The sequence below is a fragment of the Salvia hispanica genome, chromosome 4 (assembly GCF_029641045.1).
Source record: "Salvia hispanica isolate PSC_SH4W2 chromosome 4, Shi_PSC_v1, whole genome shotgun sequence".
NCBI lineage: Eukaryota > Viridiplantae > Streptophyta > Magnoliopsida > Lamiales > Lamiaceae > Salvia > Salvia hispanica.
Window position 1 is genome coordinate 8,509,091 of NC_142695.1, and position 22,285 is coordinate 8,531,375.

At 35.3% G+C, this 22,285-nt stretch overlaps 2 protein-coding genes across 2 annotated transcripts; one reads left to right on the forward strand and one right to left on the reverse strand.

The window, feature by feature from the left end:
* Positions 1-5,939: 5,939 nt before the first annotated feature.
* Positions 5,940-10,484, forward strand: LOC125196278 (zinc finger CCCH domain-containing protein 32-like). Its single transcript, XM_048094728.1, has 7 exons — positions 5,940-6,307; positions 6,413-6,558; positions 7,041-7,106; positions 7,922-8,041; positions 8,152-8,484; positions 8,555-8,872; positions 9,528-10,484. The coding sequence occupies exons 1-7, from the start codon at positions 6,214-6,216 to the stop codon at positions 9,924-9,926; spliced, it is 1,476 nt and encodes a 491-aa protein (XP_047950685.1). The 5' UTR covers positions 5,940-6,213; the 3' UTR covers positions 9,927-10,484.
* A 399-nt stretch (positions 10,485-10,883) lies between these two features.
* On the reverse strand, positions 10,884-11,891 carry LOC125196279 (ethylene-responsive transcription factor ERF086-like). The gene has a single exon (XM_048094730.2). The coding sequence runs from the start codon at positions 11,835-11,837 to the stop codon at positions 10,920-10,922; it is 918 nt and encodes a 305-aa protein (XP_047950687.1). The 5' UTR covers positions 11,838-11,891; the 3' UTR covers positions 10,884-10,919.
* Between the last annotated feature and the right edge of the window lie 10,394 nt (positions 11,892-22,285).

Below are 22,285 nucleotides of genomic sequence, written 5' to 3' on the forward strand. Positions count from 1 at the left end.
TTTATTCTGTGAGAGTAATAACCGCGAAACGCTACTTCATTGTATTTGTATTTGTGCGACGAAATAAATCTGTTTAAAAGATTAGCTTAATTTCAATTGAGTCCCTCTATTAGTTTCTTTTCAGCTTTTTACCACGGATGTTTTAAATTCAGTTCCCACTGACTCAACTCTAATATTTTCCGTTTCTTATAATGTATTTTAAAATAGAAAATTCAGTTTCCCATAAATAAATAATAGTATTAATATTTGAGAAAATATTTTTATTTATATCATCGGTAATCATTTTAAATAGATACGGAGAATGTTCAATCGTATGAATAATTATTATTCCAAGTATGTAATGCTAAACAATGTTAACTTCGGCCCAATTGGTGACGAATCTCAAAAAATAAATTCAAAAATAAATAATTACTCTAAAATGTTGAGGTTGTATTGGCTTTTCTCTAAGGATTCACTTATTTTCATTTTTGTATTTTTTAATATATAGTTTATTATCAATTCGCTTATAGTAACATATATAACGAAGGGTACAAATTATTAACAAAACAAAAAACCTTCTAAGTTAAATATTTATTTTGTTTAAGTAACGTAATTACGTAAGTTGACTATAATTATAACTTTTAAATAGGATTCAGCTGGTATCAGATTTTGAGACTGCCGGAGAAAAACATAATTGATTCAAATTTGGTGATTTTATCTGTGAAAAAAATTAAATAGGATTCAATGTTACATTTAATTATCAAAGGAGAAGAATCTCCTATTTCACTTCATAATTATCGTCACCGTCATCATCCCTAAATTCTTTACTCTAAAACTCAACCGGTTCACAGAGCATCCATCGTTTAACCTTCTTGTTAATAGGATGAGGTGTGTGAGGTCTCTGTTATGATCAAGAAACTCCAAATCTTGACACTTGAGAGAAGATGGTGCCTAAATGCGCATTTATATGTTTTGGAGTCCAAGGGACTGGTCCGCGCAGGTGGGTTGCCGCTAGGGATGCCAATCGGACTACCCGTTCGGGTTCGGTCCAATCCACTCGGGGTGCTGGACTATTTGGGTGCTGGTTAAGAAATTTTTAGGTCATGAATTTTTAACCCTAACCCGTTGGGTTTCGGGCCAATCCATCGGGCTATTCGAGCCTAAAAACTTTCAAAAATAATCTCTTGTGATCAAATTTTCCTCAATAAAATGATATTAAATTTTGATTATTTTTTTCTTTTTAGTGATTGAATCATATAAAATCTTCAAATTTTTCACAAAGATAAATTAAAAGTTAAATCGATTAATTTCAATTAAAGCTTGTATTCTTGTCATTATTTTGGCATTGGTCATAATTAATTATTTTAAAATAAAAAATCATATCTTACATGAATAATTATTAAAATGATAAATATATTGAAATTTTGATGGGTTAATTCTTAATTTTGGTGTTGGTGGTAGTAAGACAGTGATGGCATGTGATGAGACTATGGAATAATGAGTTGAGGTGGAACTTGAAATTTGATAATGTGAGATTGAGTATAAATGTGTAGAATGTAGATTAAAAAGACTAACGATTGTGTCACATGAAATTAAAAAATACAATAAATCCCTAAAACTCTTTTTTTAATTAAAAGTTGCAATCCTTCGGGGGCCAACCCGCCAACCCATTCAGGCCAACCCATTTAGCCCGCTTTGTATTCGGGTTATAAAATTACAGCCCTAACCCACTCATTTTACCGGACTATTTGGACCGGCCCACAGGTTTCGAGTTGAATTGACATCCCTAGTCGCCGAGCATGTTGGAGCATTTAAGCATCTTGAGTTTGGATAATTGCGCATATTGGGTTATGTCATTATCAGGGTAACTCCAAATCTTCAACCCAAATTAACCCAAAATCATTGAGTTTTTATGTGATCAACCCTATAAGGTGTCAAACTCATTATCTTTGTACGCGTTTGTGTCGAATCGAAAACTTGAAGCCCTATTGACAATGATAAGATACAATTTAAGTTGATACACATAATAACAACCTAAACCTGATATTACACAATAAAATCCTATGAAATATTACACGATTAAAACATAATATAATACGATATATAACGATCGAATTATTGTGTCATCGGTTAAAGATGTGGGTGTCAATCCTCGTCAAGGGTGTGGGCGGCTGACTAGGCCTTTTATGTGTTGGGCCAAAGAAGACTTGGGTCACGATTGGGCTGAACAACTCTCACACATTTATTTTGAAAATACCTAAGCCTCTATTTTATTCTATGCGAATACCTTAGAGCACTCCCAATGGAGGTGGCGAATTCTCGGCGATAAATCGCCGATTATCGCCGAATTATCGCCGGCCATTGTGGCGAAGTCGGCGATAATTCGGCGATAATGTTACCGTTGCTTCGCCGAGTGGCGATTTATCGCCGGATTATCGCCGAGCGATCGCCGGCCACTGTGGGCGACGCTCGGCGATAATCGGCGATTTTTAAAATTTTTTTTTTTTTTTTTGGCCGAACGGCTATTTTATCCCACCCCTATAAATATTTCATCCTCTTCCTCCATTCATCACCCACAAACTTCATTCACACAAATTTTCAATCTTTTTTCTCTCCATCTTTATTAAATGAGTTCTGATTCATCGTCTCGTGCTCAGTCCGACGAGGAAATATCACATTCTTCTTCCGAAGAAGAGGTACCTCCCGCTCCCACCGGATGGGATGTAGCGGGTTTCGCCAACAACCCAATCAACAACTATATCTCCCGCTGCATACAAAGCGAGATCGCTCGAATGCAGCAGCCACCCCCCCAACGGCCAATCCGCCGGCGGCGCCGATACATCCCTCGCAACCACACTGGTGCGCACGATCGGCTGTTCGCCGATTATTTCGCGGAGGAACCACGTTATCCGGCAGATGTATTTCGTCGCCGGTTCAGAATGCGCCGCTCCCTCTTCCTGCGCATTGTTAATGCGTTGTCCGCGCGTTACCCCGAGTTCCGGCTCCAGCGAGACGCAGCAGGGAAGCCCGGACTATCGCCCCTACAGAAATGCACTGTTGCCATCCGGCAGTTGGCATATGGAGGGTCCGCCGACATGTTCGATGAGTATCTGCAATGCGGCGAGACGACTGGCAACGAGTGCCTGAAGAATTTCTGTCAGGGCGTGCGAGAGATATTTGGGGAGCACTACCTTCGCTCGCCGGACGCAGCTGACTGCCAGTTCCTACTGGATTGGCACTGGAGGACCCACGGCTTTCCGGGGATGCTCGGCAGCATCGACTGTATGCACTGGCAGTGGAAGAACTGCCCAACCGCGTGGCGAGGCCAGTTTACTACCGGCTACAAAGGTACGCATCCCACCATCATTCTTGAAGCCGTTGCCGACCAACGGCTTTGGATTTGGCATGCTTATTTTGGTATAGCCGGGTCGAACAACGACCTAAATGTTCTCAATTCCTCGCCCCTTTTCAACGAGCGGATCAACGGATTAGGCCCCTCCATCGAATTCACGGCCAATGGCAATGTGCATAACATGGGGTACTACCTGGCTGACGGCATCTATCCGCAATGGCCCGTGTTTCTGAAGACGATCAGATGCCCACTCGGAGATAGAAGAAGGTATTTTGCCCGAGCGCAAGAGTCTGCGCGCAAGGATGTGGAGAGGGCATTTGGGGTGCTCCAATCGCGATTTGCACTGGTAAAGGGTCCGACGCGCTTTTTCTACCAGGGGGATATTGCCGATATCATGTATGCGTGCATCATCATGCATAACATGATCATCGAAGATGAACACGAAGGCGTCCTCGACGTCACCAACGACCCAAGTGTTGCATCATCGAGTCACGGTGTCTCAACCGAGTCCGCCCGCCAGGGTGTACCGCACAACGAACATGAACGGTTCCAGGCGTTCATGGACATACACCAGAAGGAGGCCCATCAAGCACTACAACACGATATCATCGAAGAATTGTGGGCAAATAGAAACCGCGCCCACCGCCCTTGAATTTTTTTTTCTTTGAATTTTTTTTTTGATTTTTTATTTCCATTCGTGTACTTTTTTTTTTTTTAATTTTCTTCGTTGTAATGTGTACCCGTGTTTAATACAACGAACTTTATTACTATTTATTTGATTTATCTTTATAAATTAAATAAGCTAGCTTTATTATATATAAAAATAAAACAATTAAATTAGTGATGATGTAAAAATGAAATGTTGAGTTAGGGAGAAATAAGGGAGAAATAAGGGAGAAACCATTGTAGGGGTTGGCTAAAAACTGGGGATAAAATGTGATGCTGATGTGGCGCTGATGTGGCAGGAGTTAGGGAGAAATAAGGGAGAAATAAGGGAACTCCATTGGGAGTGCTCTTAGTATTATAAAATGTTCAATATAGTTAGTAGTATATCATATTTTCTGATATCACTTTTGAATGTACGGGATTAGCGTTTAGTTATAATTCTCTGCTTCTATTTCATTTATCATAACTATTCTCGTGTATATCGGAGTAATACAAAATTTAATCTCCTTTCTTCTTTCTTTTTTTTCTGTGAATTGTATTGGCTAATTGAATATGGAGAACCTACTACAATCACGTGCTCTGCACGCGCGCAATCTGAAGGCATGGCTTGCTTCAGTGACACGTGTGTTTTCCTTAGTGGGTAGAATCTTGTAAGTGTGCAGCTGCTCCTTATTTTCTTCACTTTTTATCTTATTCATTTTATGGAGTACATCATTTAGTCCAAAATGCATTTTTTGTACTACATTCCACTTCATAAATAATTCATTAACGCCCCTCGAGTTTAAGGAAATATCACAACAGACCAGCCAAAATATCTAGCCTAATCAGTTCAGTAATATGAATATCTGGCAAATTATATGACTCATTATTCTGTTCAATCCAAGTTAATCCTTCCACAATCACATTAATCTTTTCCACTCTTTTTATTAGGAAATCTCATTGGGGATGTAGACAAAAATAATTATATTCCATATTTTATGCATCCAAGTGCATGAAACTATTTTTATTAGGAGTACTATATATTTTTAGGCAAGAATGGCGTGGGAGCATAATCGGTTCTGGTAGAAAAACTTTTTGTGAAAATAATTTCTGTATAATATTTTTCCTGTTTTTCTACTATAAATACAAATCTTGGGTCCACAACTCTCTCACTTTCTCAGTATTCTCTGCTTGATTCTATAAATATACCTGTGGCTTGAGTAATTGGGATTAGTATTATTATGAATAAATTGTAAAAAAAGCCCCCAAAATTCCTAAATATATCCATTGAATGCTACCTATTACAGGGATTCATTAGTCAACAAATAAATACACAACTTTATGGCTATTTTTATCAATAAAGATAGGTAAATATTTAAATGTGCTTCCTTTGGTCTTATTCCTAATTAATAGTGCATGTGTCACAGACTCGCAAGCAACCACATTCCAATTAATGTTATATTAATGACAATCTATTATATATTCTAATGTTATTAGAATAGAATAGAATAGAATCCGTATGACTTTCGGTCGCAGTTATACAAGAAGACTCTTTATATGTTTTTTCAATATATATATTAGCTTTCTTATTTATTGAAAATAATATGATTGACACATAAGCTTAGAAAGTGCAATCTTTGGAACAAAATAAAAATAAAAATAAAATAAAAATAAAAATAAAAATAAAATAAAAATAAAAATAAAAGAGCACACTTGATTAATGTACACGTAAACTTGCATGCTGGCAAACTTTCAAATAAAAAAAACTGTGGAAAAAATAGAAATAAATCTTAAAAAAATCCATAAGATCCAACATCCATAGAATAATAAAAAAAAGGCCGAATAAAAAGAGACGGAATATTAAAAGAAAATAAAATGTTCAAAAAGTGCACAAAAATCAACAAACACACATTGAGTGTGAAATATATATAGAAGGAGTGTGTGAAAAAGCAAGGTGAAGCACTCTCTCTTTCTCTCTCCTCTTCCCTCCTCTCTTCTCACTCTCTCTCAAACCACCAAACCCCCTCTCGATCAAAAACCACCCTTCTCTCTACCTCACTCACAAACAATCACATGCTGCTATGTGTTTCTGTACCTACAGCGTATGCATAGCTCTGTAAATATCTATCTCCGCACACTGTTATGAAACATTTCTGTTGTATAGTGTAGATACTGTATATATTTGTAGAGAGAGAGAGCGAGAGCGTGTGTGTGTTGAGACAGTGTGCGATAAAAATATGGAGAGATACAGCGGGATCCAGGCAATGGAGGCAGTACCAGCGGATCCGGTGGCGGAATGGGCGGCAGTGGGCGGAGAAACCGGGCTCGAAGGTTGAATTTCATCTGAATTTCACTTGAATTTCACTCGAATTTTCCTGAATTGGGGGCGAGTTTTTGTAATGTTGAATTCGTGTGGGGTTTGCTTGTTTAATGCAGAGCCTATGTGGCAATTGGGCCTTGGTGGAGGGCCCGAATCCTACCCGGAGAGGCCCGATGAGCCCGATTGTATCTATTACTTGAGGACTGGTTTCTGTGGCTACGGCAATCGCTGCCGGTTCAATCATCCCCGGGATCGTGGCACGGTAAATTACGTTGATTTATCAAGCTATGATTGCTGTGATCATTTGGTAAAGAGCACGATTTAGTGGTGGTTTTGTGTAGATTTGATTCTAATTTGGGAAATTTATACTTTTCTTGTTTGGTTGGGGGGATCTATTCTGGTTTCTATCATATATCAGTTATAACTAGACTGGGGAAAGAATTTACATTGTGAATGATCGTATGAATAACACGGGTGAAAATTGAGTCTATTAGTTTGTCATGGTTTTGGTGAAGGCAATGTTGTGAATCGGGTACACAGGTATTCGGTAGAAATAGTAGTTTCCTATATCGATTTGATTTGATGGTAAGTCCGGTAGAATTGGAGTCCATGTTGTGTCGATGAAGTTCATCGTTGTTATGATTATGATATAGAAATAGTATAAAGTAGGTAAAGATTTTTATTCACTGATCACCTCAATTTGGTGTATGCGCACTATTCATTTTTTTTCTATCACTGTTTTAGGCTATGGGAGCTCTCAGAGCTGGTGGAGGTGAGTACCCCGAACGTGTTGGCCAACCAATCTGTCAGGTATAATTTATAGATTGTGAAATTTGTTTATAAATTCACGTAAATGGAAAAAAATATTTAACATTTACCAGATAAAAAATCTTCAAAGAAAATTTGATGTCAGTGAGGTGCAATGTGTAAAGTGTAAACTTTTTTTCTAAGATTTAAAATAAAGGTGTTGATGAGGTCAGGCTGAATTTGTACTTTCTATATTGGAAAAGTGTATTTGCTATAACATGCTAATTTACTAAGTTTTCAGCTCATGCCTATTTAAGGGTTTTGAGCTGAATGGCAAGAAAAGGCCTCGAAGTTGGCTGAAATGCATGTGCGACATAATGCTCTAAAAGAAATTGTTAAGTACTTAATTTTTGAAAGATTTCTAGCATTTATCCATGCGTTTGATCTCTGACATTAGCCAAAGTGATCTACAAACTATGATCCTACTGCAGTTTTTCTTTCCATCTGATATTGTCTAGCTTGCGTAAATTTCTCCGAGGTAGTTTTAGATGTTAAAGTGAATGCTGATAAATGTTTACGTACTCTTACCTCTCTCAGATTTCATCTTTATGTTGTCATGCTATAATAAAAACAAAGAAACTTCTTGATTGCAGACTTCTATTTATCCTTTTCTCAGTTGAAAATTTCAAATGATGATTCTAATGCAAATATCCTTTTTAGATACCAAATGATTCTGATTGCAGACCAGTAGAAATATTTTCAACCATTTCTCAGTAGAAGCATCCTTTTTAGATGCTCGTGTATTTCATTTAAGCATTATATCTTCTTTGTGAAACTAATCGTTTTGTTCAATTCACGCCTTCACAATGGATTTGTAGTACTACATGCGCACAGGAATGTGTAAATTTGGTGGTTCATGCAAGTATCATCATCCAAAGCAAGGAGTTGGCTCTTCAGCTCCTGCAGCGCTGAATATTTATGGATATCCTCTGCGTCCGGTCTGCCTCTTTGGATTATATTCATTCTTATATTTTCTATTGCATTATCTTCGATTTGTTTAAAGAAAAATATATATCTTGCTAGCTGTTTCATAGTCTTCCTTTGGCAGGGAGAAAAAGAATGTTCGTATTATGTAAAGACAGGGCAGTGCAAGTTTGGTGTCACCTGTAAATTTCATCACCCACAGCCGGCCGGGATACCAATGCCAGCCCCTCCTGGTCCTGGGTCTTTGACTGCCTCAGCAGCTATGCCAACACCAGCTATGTATCCAGCTGGACCTTCTCCTTCTGTTCATCAACCTTCCCAACAATATGGGGTTATTCAAGGCAACTGGCCAGTTGCCAGGCCTGCTATGCTTCAAGGCTCTTATGTTCCTGGAAGTTACGGTCATATGATCCTCCCCCCTGGAGTCGTTCCTATTCCTGGCTGGACTCCCTATCCGGTAGGTGTTGCCAACAGTATAATGTTTAATGTCCCTACTTTTATGCTAAATTCTGGAAGTACATGTACAGGCACCTGTTAGTCCCGCGGCTTCACCAAGTACTCAACAAACAATTGGTACAGCCCCGATCTATGGGATAACACAGTTGTCTCCTTCGGCTACTGCCTATACAGGGTCGTACCTTTCCGTTACATCTTCTGCTGGACCATCAAGTGGCAGTCAAAAAGAACAAGCATTTCCCGAAAGACCTGGCCAACCAGAATGTCAGTACTATATAAGGAATGGGGACTGTAAATTTGGAGCTACATGTAAATATCATCATCCACCAGAATGGAGTGCGTCAAGGACCAGTTATGTACTTAGCCCAATGGGTCTGCCACTACGCCCAGTAAGCATTCATTTATCTCGTGAAGTTTGCTGTGGTTTTTAATTGCTTACATACGGCATAATAAGATGATTGACCACAGTGTGGCTATGCCACTTTTCACAATTATTAACTTTTGCCTTTATTTGAAGCATCTGGGTGTTATATCCTTTTAGGTTGAAAAAAATCTTTTGATTATATTTTATTTGGGAGGTTTGTGTGATATTAACACTACCATTTCTTTTGTTTTCTTGATCTAGTAATACTTCAACAGAGGCTGTTGCTTCTGATAAACCAAAACCTGCATCTGGATGCTCGCATTAGTGCTCAGCCCCTTGCTCCAATATTACTCTGGAAGTCGAGTTGTATGAGTTTTGGTAGATTTGGAGGCTTCCAGCTCATAGAAATCTTTAGTTATACTTGCCTGCAGACTGTTATAAACCGATTGCAATAAATTGGACAAGTTTCTCTTATTCCTCTTTTTTCTTGATTTTGTCAATTCTTTGGCATGATCTGTTTTGCCTCAGTAAAATGTTGTTTTTTCTTTGTTGTCAATTCTGTGGCATTCCTTGTTCAATTTGCATGATGGTAGGTGTAAGACACTTTTGATATCCTCCATTATGTAGAATATAATCAAGAATCATACCCGTGTTTCTAAATATTGTACGCCATTTCTCAGGGTGCACCACTTTGTTCTCACTATGCACAAAATGGAGTGTGCAAATTTGGGCCCTCTTGCAAATTTGATCATCCTATGAGATCTTTGAGCTACAGCCCTTCTGCATCATCTCTGACCGACATGCCAGTTGCTCCTTACCCGGTGGGATCCACAACTGCAACTCTGGCTCCATCATCCTCATCATCAGATCTAAGGCCTGAGCTGCTTTCTGGGTTCAGTAAAAACCTGCCCTCGTCACAAATTTCATCTATGAGCAGCTCAAGTGCATCAGTTGGTTCAATATTCTCAAATACTGGGGCTCTTCCTCAATCGTACGTTCAGCAGTCCGGCCAGGGCTCTGTATCTTCAAGTGGTGGCAGTAGTGCAAGTCATGGTGGTGAGACACACGCATCAAGCTGATGTGGAAGTGCGAGTCTAGCAACTTCCATAAAGCAAAGTTCAAGTTTTTGGTGCCAGCGACCTTCATCCTTTCAGGTCTTAGCACAACCTTTAGCTACTTCCATCATTGTTCATAAATATCACGTGGCCGCCCCCCTTTTGAAATAAGCCATACATACCCAAAAAATCATATTTAGCTTTTCAACTTAATCTTTCAATAACAAAAAGCCCAAATCCAACCCCCCCTTTAGCTTAATTCCCATCCCCTGCTCGAATTTTGGAGCTTGTTGTCTATTTATGCTATCTTTTCCGGAACGGGAAAGATGAGTCCTCACCATTCTCAAATCTGGACATAATTACTGTTTCTACACCCCTTTCATCCCAACTCGATCTTGGAGTGAGCATTGCTTCTTCTCCCCCTTTTTTGATTGGGGATCTTATTCTCGACCGATAAAACTTGTAGAAATACAGAGGAAATATAATGCTTCCTTTATATGTATGATTTGTAGTTATGTGGTGAATTATGAATTGTGCTTGAATGGTGCTTCACAAATTATCCATCAAAGAGTTCAGAGGAAATATTGTGTTTTACATGTATTTAGGTACATCATTGCACATTACAAACATATTTCTCTGTACAAATATTAGCAGGAAAAGTAGACAGCCTATTTTAGACTTTGCAGTAGATGTCTGAAAATATCATCTGCTTAGGAGTTAAGGTTGTACATTTTGAAAAGTACCATGCTTAATGAATTAGGTCATATTGCACATCAAACTAAAGGTCTTTATCACAAATTTTTTATGTTAATTAAAAGGATCTTACATTTTTTTTGTTAGTCCAAGATCACTTAGTTTTCTAAAGCTGCATGTGTATTTATTTCGGTACGTATATTTGTAAACTATGCAAATAAACTAAACAAACAAGATAGATATATGCCCATGCAAATATTATACCATTGGACTTGCAAACAAAAAAAAAGTGAATCTTTAACATAAGACTTGCATAATTACCACTCAAAATAGAGACTGTCCCAAGTCAGCTGAATCCCCAAAACAAGGATAAAAAGATGAGCAACTTGCTGCAGAGTTATTGCTATTATTAGTTGCTGCATTACTCATCATTTGATCAAAATCTCCCCTATTCTCTTCCATATTATTGGGATTGTTAATCATTGCTGAGAGCTCACAAGAACTCAGCTCCCACTGCTGCTGGCTGTCCCACAATCCGTAGTCGAATTCTTGGTATGTAGAAACATCTGCTGACGCCGAATCAAAGAGGTTTTCTTGATAATTCTGTGATGAGAGAGAGTTTTCTTGATTCTTGCTTGAGTTGGTGTTAGGAGAAGGGTTCAAGTAGTTGTTTGGGACAATGCAATCCAAGTAGCCAGAGCTTGTGTCAGATTTGGACAAGTTGAAGAAACTTTCTTGATCATCATTGGGTGATGAAGATTCATGGGAATGACACGTGTTGTGGACCGGGCCCCGAGGAATGTCGAGGCTCGCAGTGTTGGTGGTGGCATGGTGTTTGGTAGTTTGTGGTGATGGCTGCAAGAAGGATTGGAGTTGAAAAGGGGTTAAGAGGGAGTGGAAAGTGGTTTGATCAGAGTAGATGAAGTTGGTTCTTGCTTGAGTGCCTTTGATGGAGAGGGCTGCCCTATCATAGGCCAGTGCAGCCTCTTGAGCAGTGTCAAAGGTGCCCAGCCAGTGCCTCTCCTTGGTGGTTGGGTCCCGAATCTCCGCCGCGTACCGGCCCCACGGACGCCGCCGCACGCCCAGGAACCGCCCCGGCTCCGCCTGTTTCTTGCGGCCCCGGCGGTCGCCTGGCTGCGCCGCTGCCGCCGTGTTGCGCTGGAGAAGGGTGAAGCCTGTGTCAGTGAGGATGGGCTCAAAGAGGGTGAAGGGTTTTTCATGGGAGGGTTTATGTGATGACATTTTTGTTGCAAGAAAATGGGAATGAGTTTTTGTTTGTGTTTCTTTTTGTTTTGGTGGTGTGTTAATTGACCTCTCTTTTAAAGGCAGTGGTTTGGAGTGTTGGGAGGGTGGCCACATTGAGTGATTGAAAGACGACATCTTTTAATAAATTATTACTATTTGATATAACTTATTGGATTTTTTTGGAAGTACTTATTTGGATCACTAGAAAAATAGAGAAAAAAAGTGTCCTTTGCCTTTCCGGAGTATTAGATTTTTGATATTGACTAGGATTTCAAGATTCTATTCTCTTGACAAAGGGCCTTTCACCAAAATGTGTTGCATTATTTAAGCCACTTTAAAGCTCAAAAATCTTGAATGAAATGTGATAATACATATATTATACTACTGTGTATATATAGGGACACATTAAAATGCTAACTAAGATCGAATCAGGATCGCACGATTTTAATAAACGCCTAAAAAATGGACACATGGCATCTTTTGTTTCTTAAAGTGAATCTGCATGTATATAACAAATTGAATCTCTATTTATTAAAAAAAATATATATATATATACTTATTCAACGTAATCTGTATATAGTTCAAAATGGCTCAGATAAGTTATTAGCTGGGCAGTATTTTTATATACTTTATGAGCATATATACTGATATACAGGTACTTGTACACACACAAGAACACGTCAGGTTGAGATTTTCGTCTTATAAGTATAACTTACGCAATGCCCCATAAATTTTATGATAAATATCCAATGTCACATGGCCAAATTTTTTCTTCTTGATAAGGTATTTCCATGATAGCTCTAATCCACATAATGTCATGGAAGAATGTTTGGATAGAAACACCAAATACTAAATAAAGACTTGTGATTTTATAAGATTAAATAAAGATTATCACAAACATGGGTTTTTTTGGCTGCATACGTTCTCGAGAGACTCAAGAATTTGAAATTTTAAGGCACCAATTTTGTGTACTTTTGTTGAGATGTCACATGTGTTAATCCTCGTTCCATGCAATTAATATATAATCGTGTGATAATTCTGTCTTGTTCTTCATTTTTCAAAGGGGGCAGTTAGGGATCTTAATTCACCAAAATGATTAATCCCAATAATTAATTAAGTAGCATAGTTTGAATTACTGTAATTAAGTAACTGGAATATGTTAGATTTCCTAGGCAAATGTGTGCAGTACGTGCAATGTATGTGGTTAATTTGTTTAAGTTTCTAGGAAATTACCTTGATATTACCTATAAAAAAAATTTATACGAAAAAAATGCTCTTTATTGCTTAAAATGGTAGCAGTAAGTGTGAGCCCGATCCCGGAGAAGATCACCTACGGCAAATCCTGATCCATATGCTCTTTATTATGTTTGTGAGTACGTGTATTAGGAGATGGATCATGATTTGTCGTAGGTGATCCTTGCCTGATTGATCCACTTTTATTCATTTTTTACTCCCTGCTCTTCCGCAAGAGCACAACACCCATATCCATACTCTTCCGCAAGAGCATGCTCAATGGTCCTATCTTTCTATCATTCAATTTAAAAACTTCAATTACTAAAAACAATTCCACAATATTAAAATGGATAAAAAATACTCGAAACACTATTACAAATTACTAAAAAATTAAAAATTACATAATTAAATTCATAAAATTAAAACACCCACTACTCATGGCCGAATTTCTCCCAAATGTGTTTGATTAGGTCTTCTTGTAGCTCAATGTGGGCTTTGGTCTCGCGCATTGTAATCTTCTTTTGATCCTCTCGCGCACCGTCGTATGCACACCTCGGCATGGGGAGACCTTGCGGTTGAGCTTCCGGCTTCATCCTCGTCGGAAAAGTTAGCCGCCCCCAGTCCTTCGTCAGCTATAATCATGTTGTGCAAGATAATACACATGTACATGATGTCGGCAATATTCTTTGTGTACCACAGTCGGGACGGGGTCTTCACAATGTTGAATCGGGCTTGAAGGACCCCAAAAGCTCTTTCGACGTCTTTCCAAGCAGCCTTTCGTGGGCTCCCTCCCGGTCACGAGGGATGTAGCAGCGATTTTATCTCGTTCATCAAGGAAGAGGGCCAGTGGCAGCGGCGACATAGGCGGCACAATATTGTTGATAATTGGGTGGCAAATCGTGCGTATTGTGTCGTTATCGTGTTGACACGATAATAACATACACGAACACGACATGTTAAGAAAATTCCAAACACGAACACGACCCGCTATCCTCAAACACGAACATGACACGAACCACTTTGGGTCAACACGACACGATAACAACACATATATGACACGACACAATAACGACACTATAATAATATTATAATATATTAATATTATATCTAATATTAAATTTTAAATTTTAATTTTAAAATTTTAAAATAAATAAAAAATAATAATATTATAATATATTAATATTATTTCTTAAAGTGTAACACGAACACTCTACGAAGTTTTCGTGTCGACACGATGAGGACACAAACCCAATAAGCCTTGATACATACCCATTAATTTCGTGCGGGTTCGTGTCGTGTTATCGTGTCGTGCCAAAAATTGTCAGCCCTAGTTGATAGTATTCTTGTTCTTTGCGCTCCGCTTCCGCAATGATCTCGTTCGGATCCGTTTCTGAATTTAGAGAGTGTTTGAGTGAGAGAGAAAGATGTAGGTGAGTTGTATGAAAAAATATGAGAGAAGTATGACTGAGAGATAATTTGATGTAAAAAAATAGATGATAAATATGTGTATTTATAGATGATTTTGGGATGAAAAAATAAAAAAAAGGTAATAAAACAACTATATTTTTGGGAATCCGAAAAAAATATATATTTTTATTTTTTGGGATTATTTTCTATTTTTTTTAAAAAAAGAAAATTCCAACGGAAATTCTGTTGGAGAATTAGAGCCCCCACGTCGTCCTGCTCTTCGGCACGGTGGTGCTCTTAGCTAAGAGCGGGGCCGTGCCGTCGGTAAGAGCACAGCGGCAAGCAGGGGTCTCGCCGCGCCGACGGCATGACGCCTGTTCTTAGCTAAGAGCACCGATGCGAATGCATCCAAAAAGTATAAATTGAAAACAATTACTCCTGACATCGCAAAATGTCACAAAATTGTTGCTAACATAAATAAATTAAAAATACGTTTAATATTGGTAGATAGATTTATGTAGCATTATCATAAATTCGGCCATGAAGTAAATAAATAATTAAAAAAGCAAATTTGGTGAGTCATGGAGCGGTGCCTTGTCTAATTAAAAGTGGCTTCAAAAAGGGACTGCAGTCAAAAGGGTAATCAAAGGCTTAAGAGAAAAAAGAATCATGATAACAATTATTTAAAGAACAATTGATGAAACAAAGTGGGCCACTTAGTTAAAAATAAATATATTAATTATTAGTTCTAAGGTTATATAGGTGAAGCTTTTAGCTTGTTTTTTAATGATTAGTTGATTAAGCATATCACATGCCAAAATGACATTGGAAACAACATTAAACCATATGTTATTACCAAAGGGTCAACCCCTTTTTGTCTTTAGCATTTCAAAATTCCATGATGCCACCCACTTCTCTTTTCACCTGTTTAAAACTTTAAATTAAAGTTTATGACTGCATGTTGCCTCTAATAAACTCTTAAATTGATTTATGCTGATGTCATAAAATACTTAATAGAATTATATTTGATTCGATCTAGTGGAGACACCAGTTGATCTTTATAAGGCGTAATTAAGTTATTCCAATCTATCATTATAAGGCGTAATTAAATTATTCATACAAAATATTTCACAATTATTTTCGAGTTGGTATAAAACTATTTAAAGTTTATATAATATTATAAAAATTTTATTTGTGTTTCATTTTAATATATTCTGCCAGCTATATTTAGACGTTGCTATTTTTTTTACTAACGTGAGATATAAATAATGAAACAATGATGAAATTTTGTGTATCGAAATAAAACAGTGATGCTAGTATTTGCATCAAAGAAAAGTACTACGTATGAGTTTTTTTATCACATAAAATGATGAAATTTTTGTACCTTGCATAACTCAATATTTATGGTATCTAAACACATTGGGCTGCTTAATCGGTTCTCCGGTTCTCGGGTACTCGGAATCAGAATCGGAACCGACCGGGTAATTGAGGAACCGGTTCTAATATTTCTAAAAAGTTTTGGTTCCGGTTCTACCTGGAACCGACCGATTCTTACCCGGAACCGAATAATAAATCAATTTTAGATTCTAATAATATTATGAATATCAAATATAAATATACTACATAACTTTCCCTAATAAATAATAATATTATAGGATCCTAATCTTACGGTAAGTTTAACTAAATTACTCATATTTATTATTTACCCTAATTTCCCTCTCCCACCACTTACGCCGCTATCCCATACACGATCACTCTCAATCTCTCACGCCGCTACTCTCCTCGTTCACTCGACGCTAGATGCTGACCTCCCTGGCCCCGCCGACGGTGTTTTTCTTAAGTTTTGAAGTAGTTTTTTTGCCCACTAGAGTATATTTTCGTGTGTATATGACTTTGTGTGTGTATATGTCGCACGGGTGTGTTTATGTGACAATGTGCGTGTGTTAGGGGCTGTGTGTGCGCATATGTCGTGTGTGTTGGGTCTGTGAGTGTGTGCATGGGGTTGTGATGTGTGTAAGGTGCTGTGAGTGTGTGTAAGATGCTGTGAGTGTGTGTATGTGCGTAATGGTGTTGTGTGTGTGTGTTTATTGAACTATTACTTTTAGGAATTAGAATATTGGATGATAACTATTATTATCTTGTTGATTTGTATTTTTGTGTATTTATTTGAATTTTTAGGTATTAATTGTTATATTTGTAGATGTTGAATTATTTAAAAAAATTAAAACGAAAACTATAAATCGGATCCGGTTCGTAACCGGAATTGGCTGGTTCTTACCCGGTCGGTTCCGAACCGGAACCGGCCGGATCCGGTTTCGGTTCTGGGATTCATGAAAATTTATAACCGGGTACCCGGTCAAACCGGACCGGATAGAACCGGAACCGGCCGGTTAAGCAACCCTAAAACACATAGTACAATATGATGAAGTGCATTATAATGAAATACAAATAAAAGTTTACACTACTACTCCCTCTGAACTAGATAATTTGTTTCAGTTTTTTATTTTGGTCCATTCCACATAATTTGTCTCACTTCAAAATTACCAAAAAAGGACATAAAGAAAACCACTCCATTCACCCACCCCACCACTCAATGTGGGACCCCTTTCCACTACATATCTTCATATAATAGAAAGTCAAACAACATTTCTTAAAATCTGTATCGGGTCAAACTGACCCAAATGGCGGAATTTCATATATCAATGTTGTAATTACAAACCATTATTACGAGTATATGTTATAGAGAAATTCATCAACAATTTTATTTATGATAGTATTGTATCATTGTATGAGATCGTATATGAAGCAAGGCGAGATATATATGCATCAAATTTCACATTAAATAACATCTTACCAAAAATTGCATCATTTAAATGTTGGATTTTATTATAACTCAATTAACTCATCTCATGACTAGATTAAAAAATGTAATTGAAATGTTCGTTTTTTTTTTTAAGAATCTTAACTCATCTCATGATAAGATTGAAGGAAAAGATGTAGAATTGGAATGTTGGTTTTTTATTAATTTTAACTCATCTCATGATAAATTTATTTCAAACTAATACAGAGTACTATATTAGTAGTGTCATATAGTATGTTTTAATGTGTTTTTCCCTAAATTTTCCAGGAAAGTATATGGCACGGAAAAGATCTATGACCCCTTGACTCCACTATATTGTCATATGAATGCAATCAACTTCATTTTGCTCCCCATAGGCTATAATTAACTTTTTAATTATATCTAAGAGCATTTCCATCCGTGCTCTTAAATAAGAGCACGGAAGTGGGCTCGGACCCACTTTTACTCCTTGTCCTTAGCTAAAAGCACAACCCACATCCGTGCTCTTCCGCAAGGACAAGCTCAAGGATTCCACCATTCTATTATTCAATTTAAATACTTCAATTACTAAAAACATTTCTACATTATAAAAATACATTAAAAAATAAAAATTACATAATTAAAATCCTAAAAAATAAAAATACATAATTAAAATTCTAGAAAAAAAAACATAATTAAAATCCTACAAATTAAAAAATACATAATTAAAGACTAAAAAATAGATGAGAATGTGATTTTTTTTTGTGTTGAAGTGGGGGTATTTATAGATGAAAATGTGGATTTTGGGGAAAAAAAATGAAAAATAAATTAAAAGTGGGTAGAAAACAGATATAATTTTTTGGGAAGTGGGATAATATTTTTTTTAATTTAAAAACATTTTTTTAAAATTAATTTCGAATTTTTTTTTAAAAAATAAAATAAAATTGAATATGCCAACAGCGGCCAATCAGACAGCGCCACGTAAGGGTGCTCAGCGGCACGGACGTGCTCTTAGCTAAGAGCAGCGCCGTGCCTCTGGCACGGACGGACGGCTTGCAGCGGCGGACGACCTCGTCCTTGCCGCTGGCACGGACGGACGGACGACGATTTTGCAACCGCTGTAGATGCTCTAATAAGATCTTTTTATAATACAGGGACTGAAATAGCATCTTAATAAAGTTTAAAGAGTTTCAATTCTATGAAAATGAAAACCTATACTGCTAATTAACAATTCAATTTTACCAAGAGAAAATGAGGAAGTAAAATAGAAGGAAATCAAATATTCTTAATTATATGTAAGTAGTCTCCTTTTAAACTGTCACATGGATCCCTAGTTTAGTCCAATATCATATCACCACTATTCAAATGCATAATTAGAGATGAACATGGAAATCACTGTTTTTTATATGAGTTCACTATAAAAGCGTTTCTAATTTATAATACGGATTTGAAAACATAAAGTGAACTAAAATGCCATTATAATAAAGATTTAGTTTACTATAAGAATATTTTAGTTCACTATAAAAACATTTAGTTCATAACACATATTTGAAAACATGAATTTTAACAAAAACGCCCTTATAATGAACTCCGTGTTTTCAAAATCCATTCCATCTCATCCTTGCATTTAATTTAATTTACTAACTGTGATTTATTCTCTAATTGTATATTAAGATTTAGTTATACATTGATCATTCATATATATTCATCTACTATATTAACTCGTAACAAATTTTATTCTTTTGATCTTTTTTTTTTTTAATTTCTTTATTAGTAGTAGTAGTATATTTCAGCTGGGTGCATGGGGTGATTAACAAGTAACATGATATACATCTATACTTTCGGCTCAAAACTTCTTTTCCTTGAGATGAGGATTTGTATAATAATTAACTTTATATCACATCAGAAAATTAAACCTTGAATAGTCACAAAACTTGGCAATCATGTAATTTAGCTCAAAACCCCATTAGGACAACCGTGACTAATTAAAAAAAATCATGTGTGATTAGTGAGTTGCAATGGTGACAAGAGAATTGGTTTAGTTGAGATTGGTATTTTTGCACAATCCCCAAAATAATGGACAAAACTTTTGTGTAAATATATTTAAGGCCATCCGGAATTTAGGGATAAAGATTATGACATTCTAAGGAGAGAAAAAGACCTGGACTTTGACTACATTTTAAAACCAATATTTTCTTTGATGTCTTTGACCACTTCTTGAAAATAACTTTACAAAAAATCAATTCAAAAGAGATTTCAGTAATTCTAATAATTATATGTTGCATTTTTACAAATAGTTTCGTGGGATGATGAGGGAAGCCCCTCTTACCCGTGATATGCTTTGTTTTTGATAAATTGATTCGTTTATGTATAAATTACCAGTATTATTCTATAGTAAATCAATATATAAGAGGTTGGAGGATGAATATGTTTTTCAATTTTCATAATATTGGATTAAGAGGATTTTCTCTATGCGTATAAATTGCTCTATTGGAATCCATCACAAAAGAACGCTGACATTTGGGTGAGATATGTAATACTCTTGATTAACCATATATGTTGAATAATGGTCTATATATTATGGATACAATTATGCTATGCATGTGTATGGCAAAGCTATTTTATTGTTTAAATCTCTATCCTGACCAAATATAAAAAAAAAAATTGGTATTCAAGATTAGGTTCATGTATTATCATCATATTTTTACTAATTGTATTATAAAATAATACGGAGTTATAATCAAATGATAACTAATTAAGTCTTACTATTTGATAACTATTTAGATTATTGGATTCAGAGATTTAATGATAATGCTATGTATTAATTGAAAATATTATTTTAATAGTAAAGTAGTATTATTGTTATTCCTTACATAATAGTTTTTGTGATTCTCATAATATCAACATAATATATTTTAAAAACCAACCCAATAACATGCATATGTGAACCGAATTATATTGGTGATGTACGTGAATTATATTGACATTTATTATACTATATTATATGTTGACATTGAGCAGATTCTCAAAATATATGAAAAATTTAAATAAATTTTATCATTCCAAATATGATATCAGTTAAAATCCTTATAAACTTACCTTTTATTTAAGTACTACTACGTTTTGTAATTGAGATCCGAAAGACTAAAATTAATGATAATTATAACACTAAAAAATTATCATCTTAAATTCTAATGGGACTGTTTTGGGAGTCCACTAAAATAAGACACATTCCTTAATTATATTTATTTGACACATTTTTTATACCTTATCGTAATTTACATACCGATTAAAAAAAATCAAGCATAGTTCGCCTTTATCTACACTAGTCTCACACCCGTGCTATGCACGGTCCATTTTATTTTCTTCAAAATATAAAATATTGATTTGAAATATAAAAAAAAATTATTATATGGGTTAAAATCGTACATTGTTATAATTATTTGACCTTTCAAATAATAAAAATAATTTTAATTGATATATAAATTTGTAATTAAAATGACATTGTTTAAAAAAAATTTAACTCTCCTTTTATATATGGAGTTATAATTATTTGACCTTTCAAATAATAAAAATAATTTTAATTGATAGATAATTTTTAATTAAAACAACATTATTTTAAAATTTTCCAAAACTACCATTTTATATATGTATATATAGATATATTCTAAATATCCAACAATAATAATTATTTTATAAAATTATTTCAAAAATAAGAACCTTTTTTTGTAAATGACTAAAATATAATACCAAAAAACAGAAAATCCCCAACTTTGTAGCATATGAAATGTAAAATTAATTTAAGATATTGTTTATCAAAAGCTATAATTTAAGATTGCACAGGTGAGACACTTTTTAATCGAGCTTCATTTCATTGCAATATAGTGACTCTATACACTAAAAACCCAAACCCTGAAACCTAAACCATAAACCCTTAACTTTAAAATATACTCATCATGACCAACAAATGGGCCAAATATCAATAAAATTCTCCCTCTGTCCCACTTCAATTTTACTCTGTTGATCACTTATTCTATTTTGGGGGTTTTAGATCTGTATTCGATATTCGATATCTTACACTTGGTCGGCCTACTTGATAATCCTTACTGATAGTAGAGTTTTTTTTACTAAAGCTTGGCTGTAAATCTGTAACTAAAGAATTGTCTTAAATAAATGACCATCATCAATTTTAATGTTTAAGATTTGATAAGCCAATATCATCTATGTTATTTTGCTTTAAAAACTTTTTGTTTTTTTTTTCAATTTTTACTAACTCATAATGTTAAAAAATAAAAAGTGACCATCATCTAAATTATATTTCTCTAACGTTTTAATTAATTCATGAAAAAATAAAAATACAAAAACTATATTGTGTTGTTAAAAACTCAACCAAGACTTTTAATAAGTGTTCTAAAATTATTGCTCGTTATAACTAAAATTTATCAGTACCCGTTAGTTAATTTTTATTTGAGTGAAATATTATTTCAATTCAAAGATTGCTTATTTAATGCACAGGCATTTTATTATTTTAGTTTTTTTCAATCATTCTTGAACTTGTAAACACATTCAAATAATCAAGTTTATAAATAATTTTTAACTATATAGTAGTAATAGATTCGTATATTGTTTAAAATACACAAAAAAAATAAAGAACATGCAAAAAATAAGGATAGATAAAAGAAAAATGATGATTTGTTGATCATTGTGATATTGACATCAATTTTTTAGTCAAGAATATGTCAAAGTAGGAAACAATTCACAGAAAAAAAGGAAAGGAAATAATTCAATATTAGATTTATATTGCAACCAAAAATAGTTCTATAGAGCTTTATTTGTATGCCTTACTTGTTTCTATAAATAAGAGGCTGTAAACATGTATAGTAAACAATATAATGAAAATACACAATATCGAACTCATCCTTGCGCTCGCGCAGCAAATCAAGACTCGAGATATTATTTCAAAGAGTGCTTATTTAATATACATTGT

Coding starts and splice junctions, on each gene's coding strand:
- LOC125196278 (XM_048094728.1), top strand. CDS start 6,214: ATGGAGAGATACAGCGGGATCCAGGCAATGGAGGCAGTACCAGCGGAT. Junction 6,559..7,040: donor ATCCCCGGGATCGTGGCACG/GTAAATTACGTT, acceptor TCACTGTTTTAG/GCTATGGGAGCTCTCAGAGC. Junction 8,485..8,554: donor CTGGCTGGACTCCCTATCCG/GTAGGTGTTGCC, acceptor GTACATGTACAG/GCACCTGTTAGTCCCGCGGC.
- LOC125196279 (XM_048094730.2), bottom strand. CDS start 11,837: ATGTCATCACATAAACCCTCCCATGAAAAACCCTTCACCCTCTTTGAG.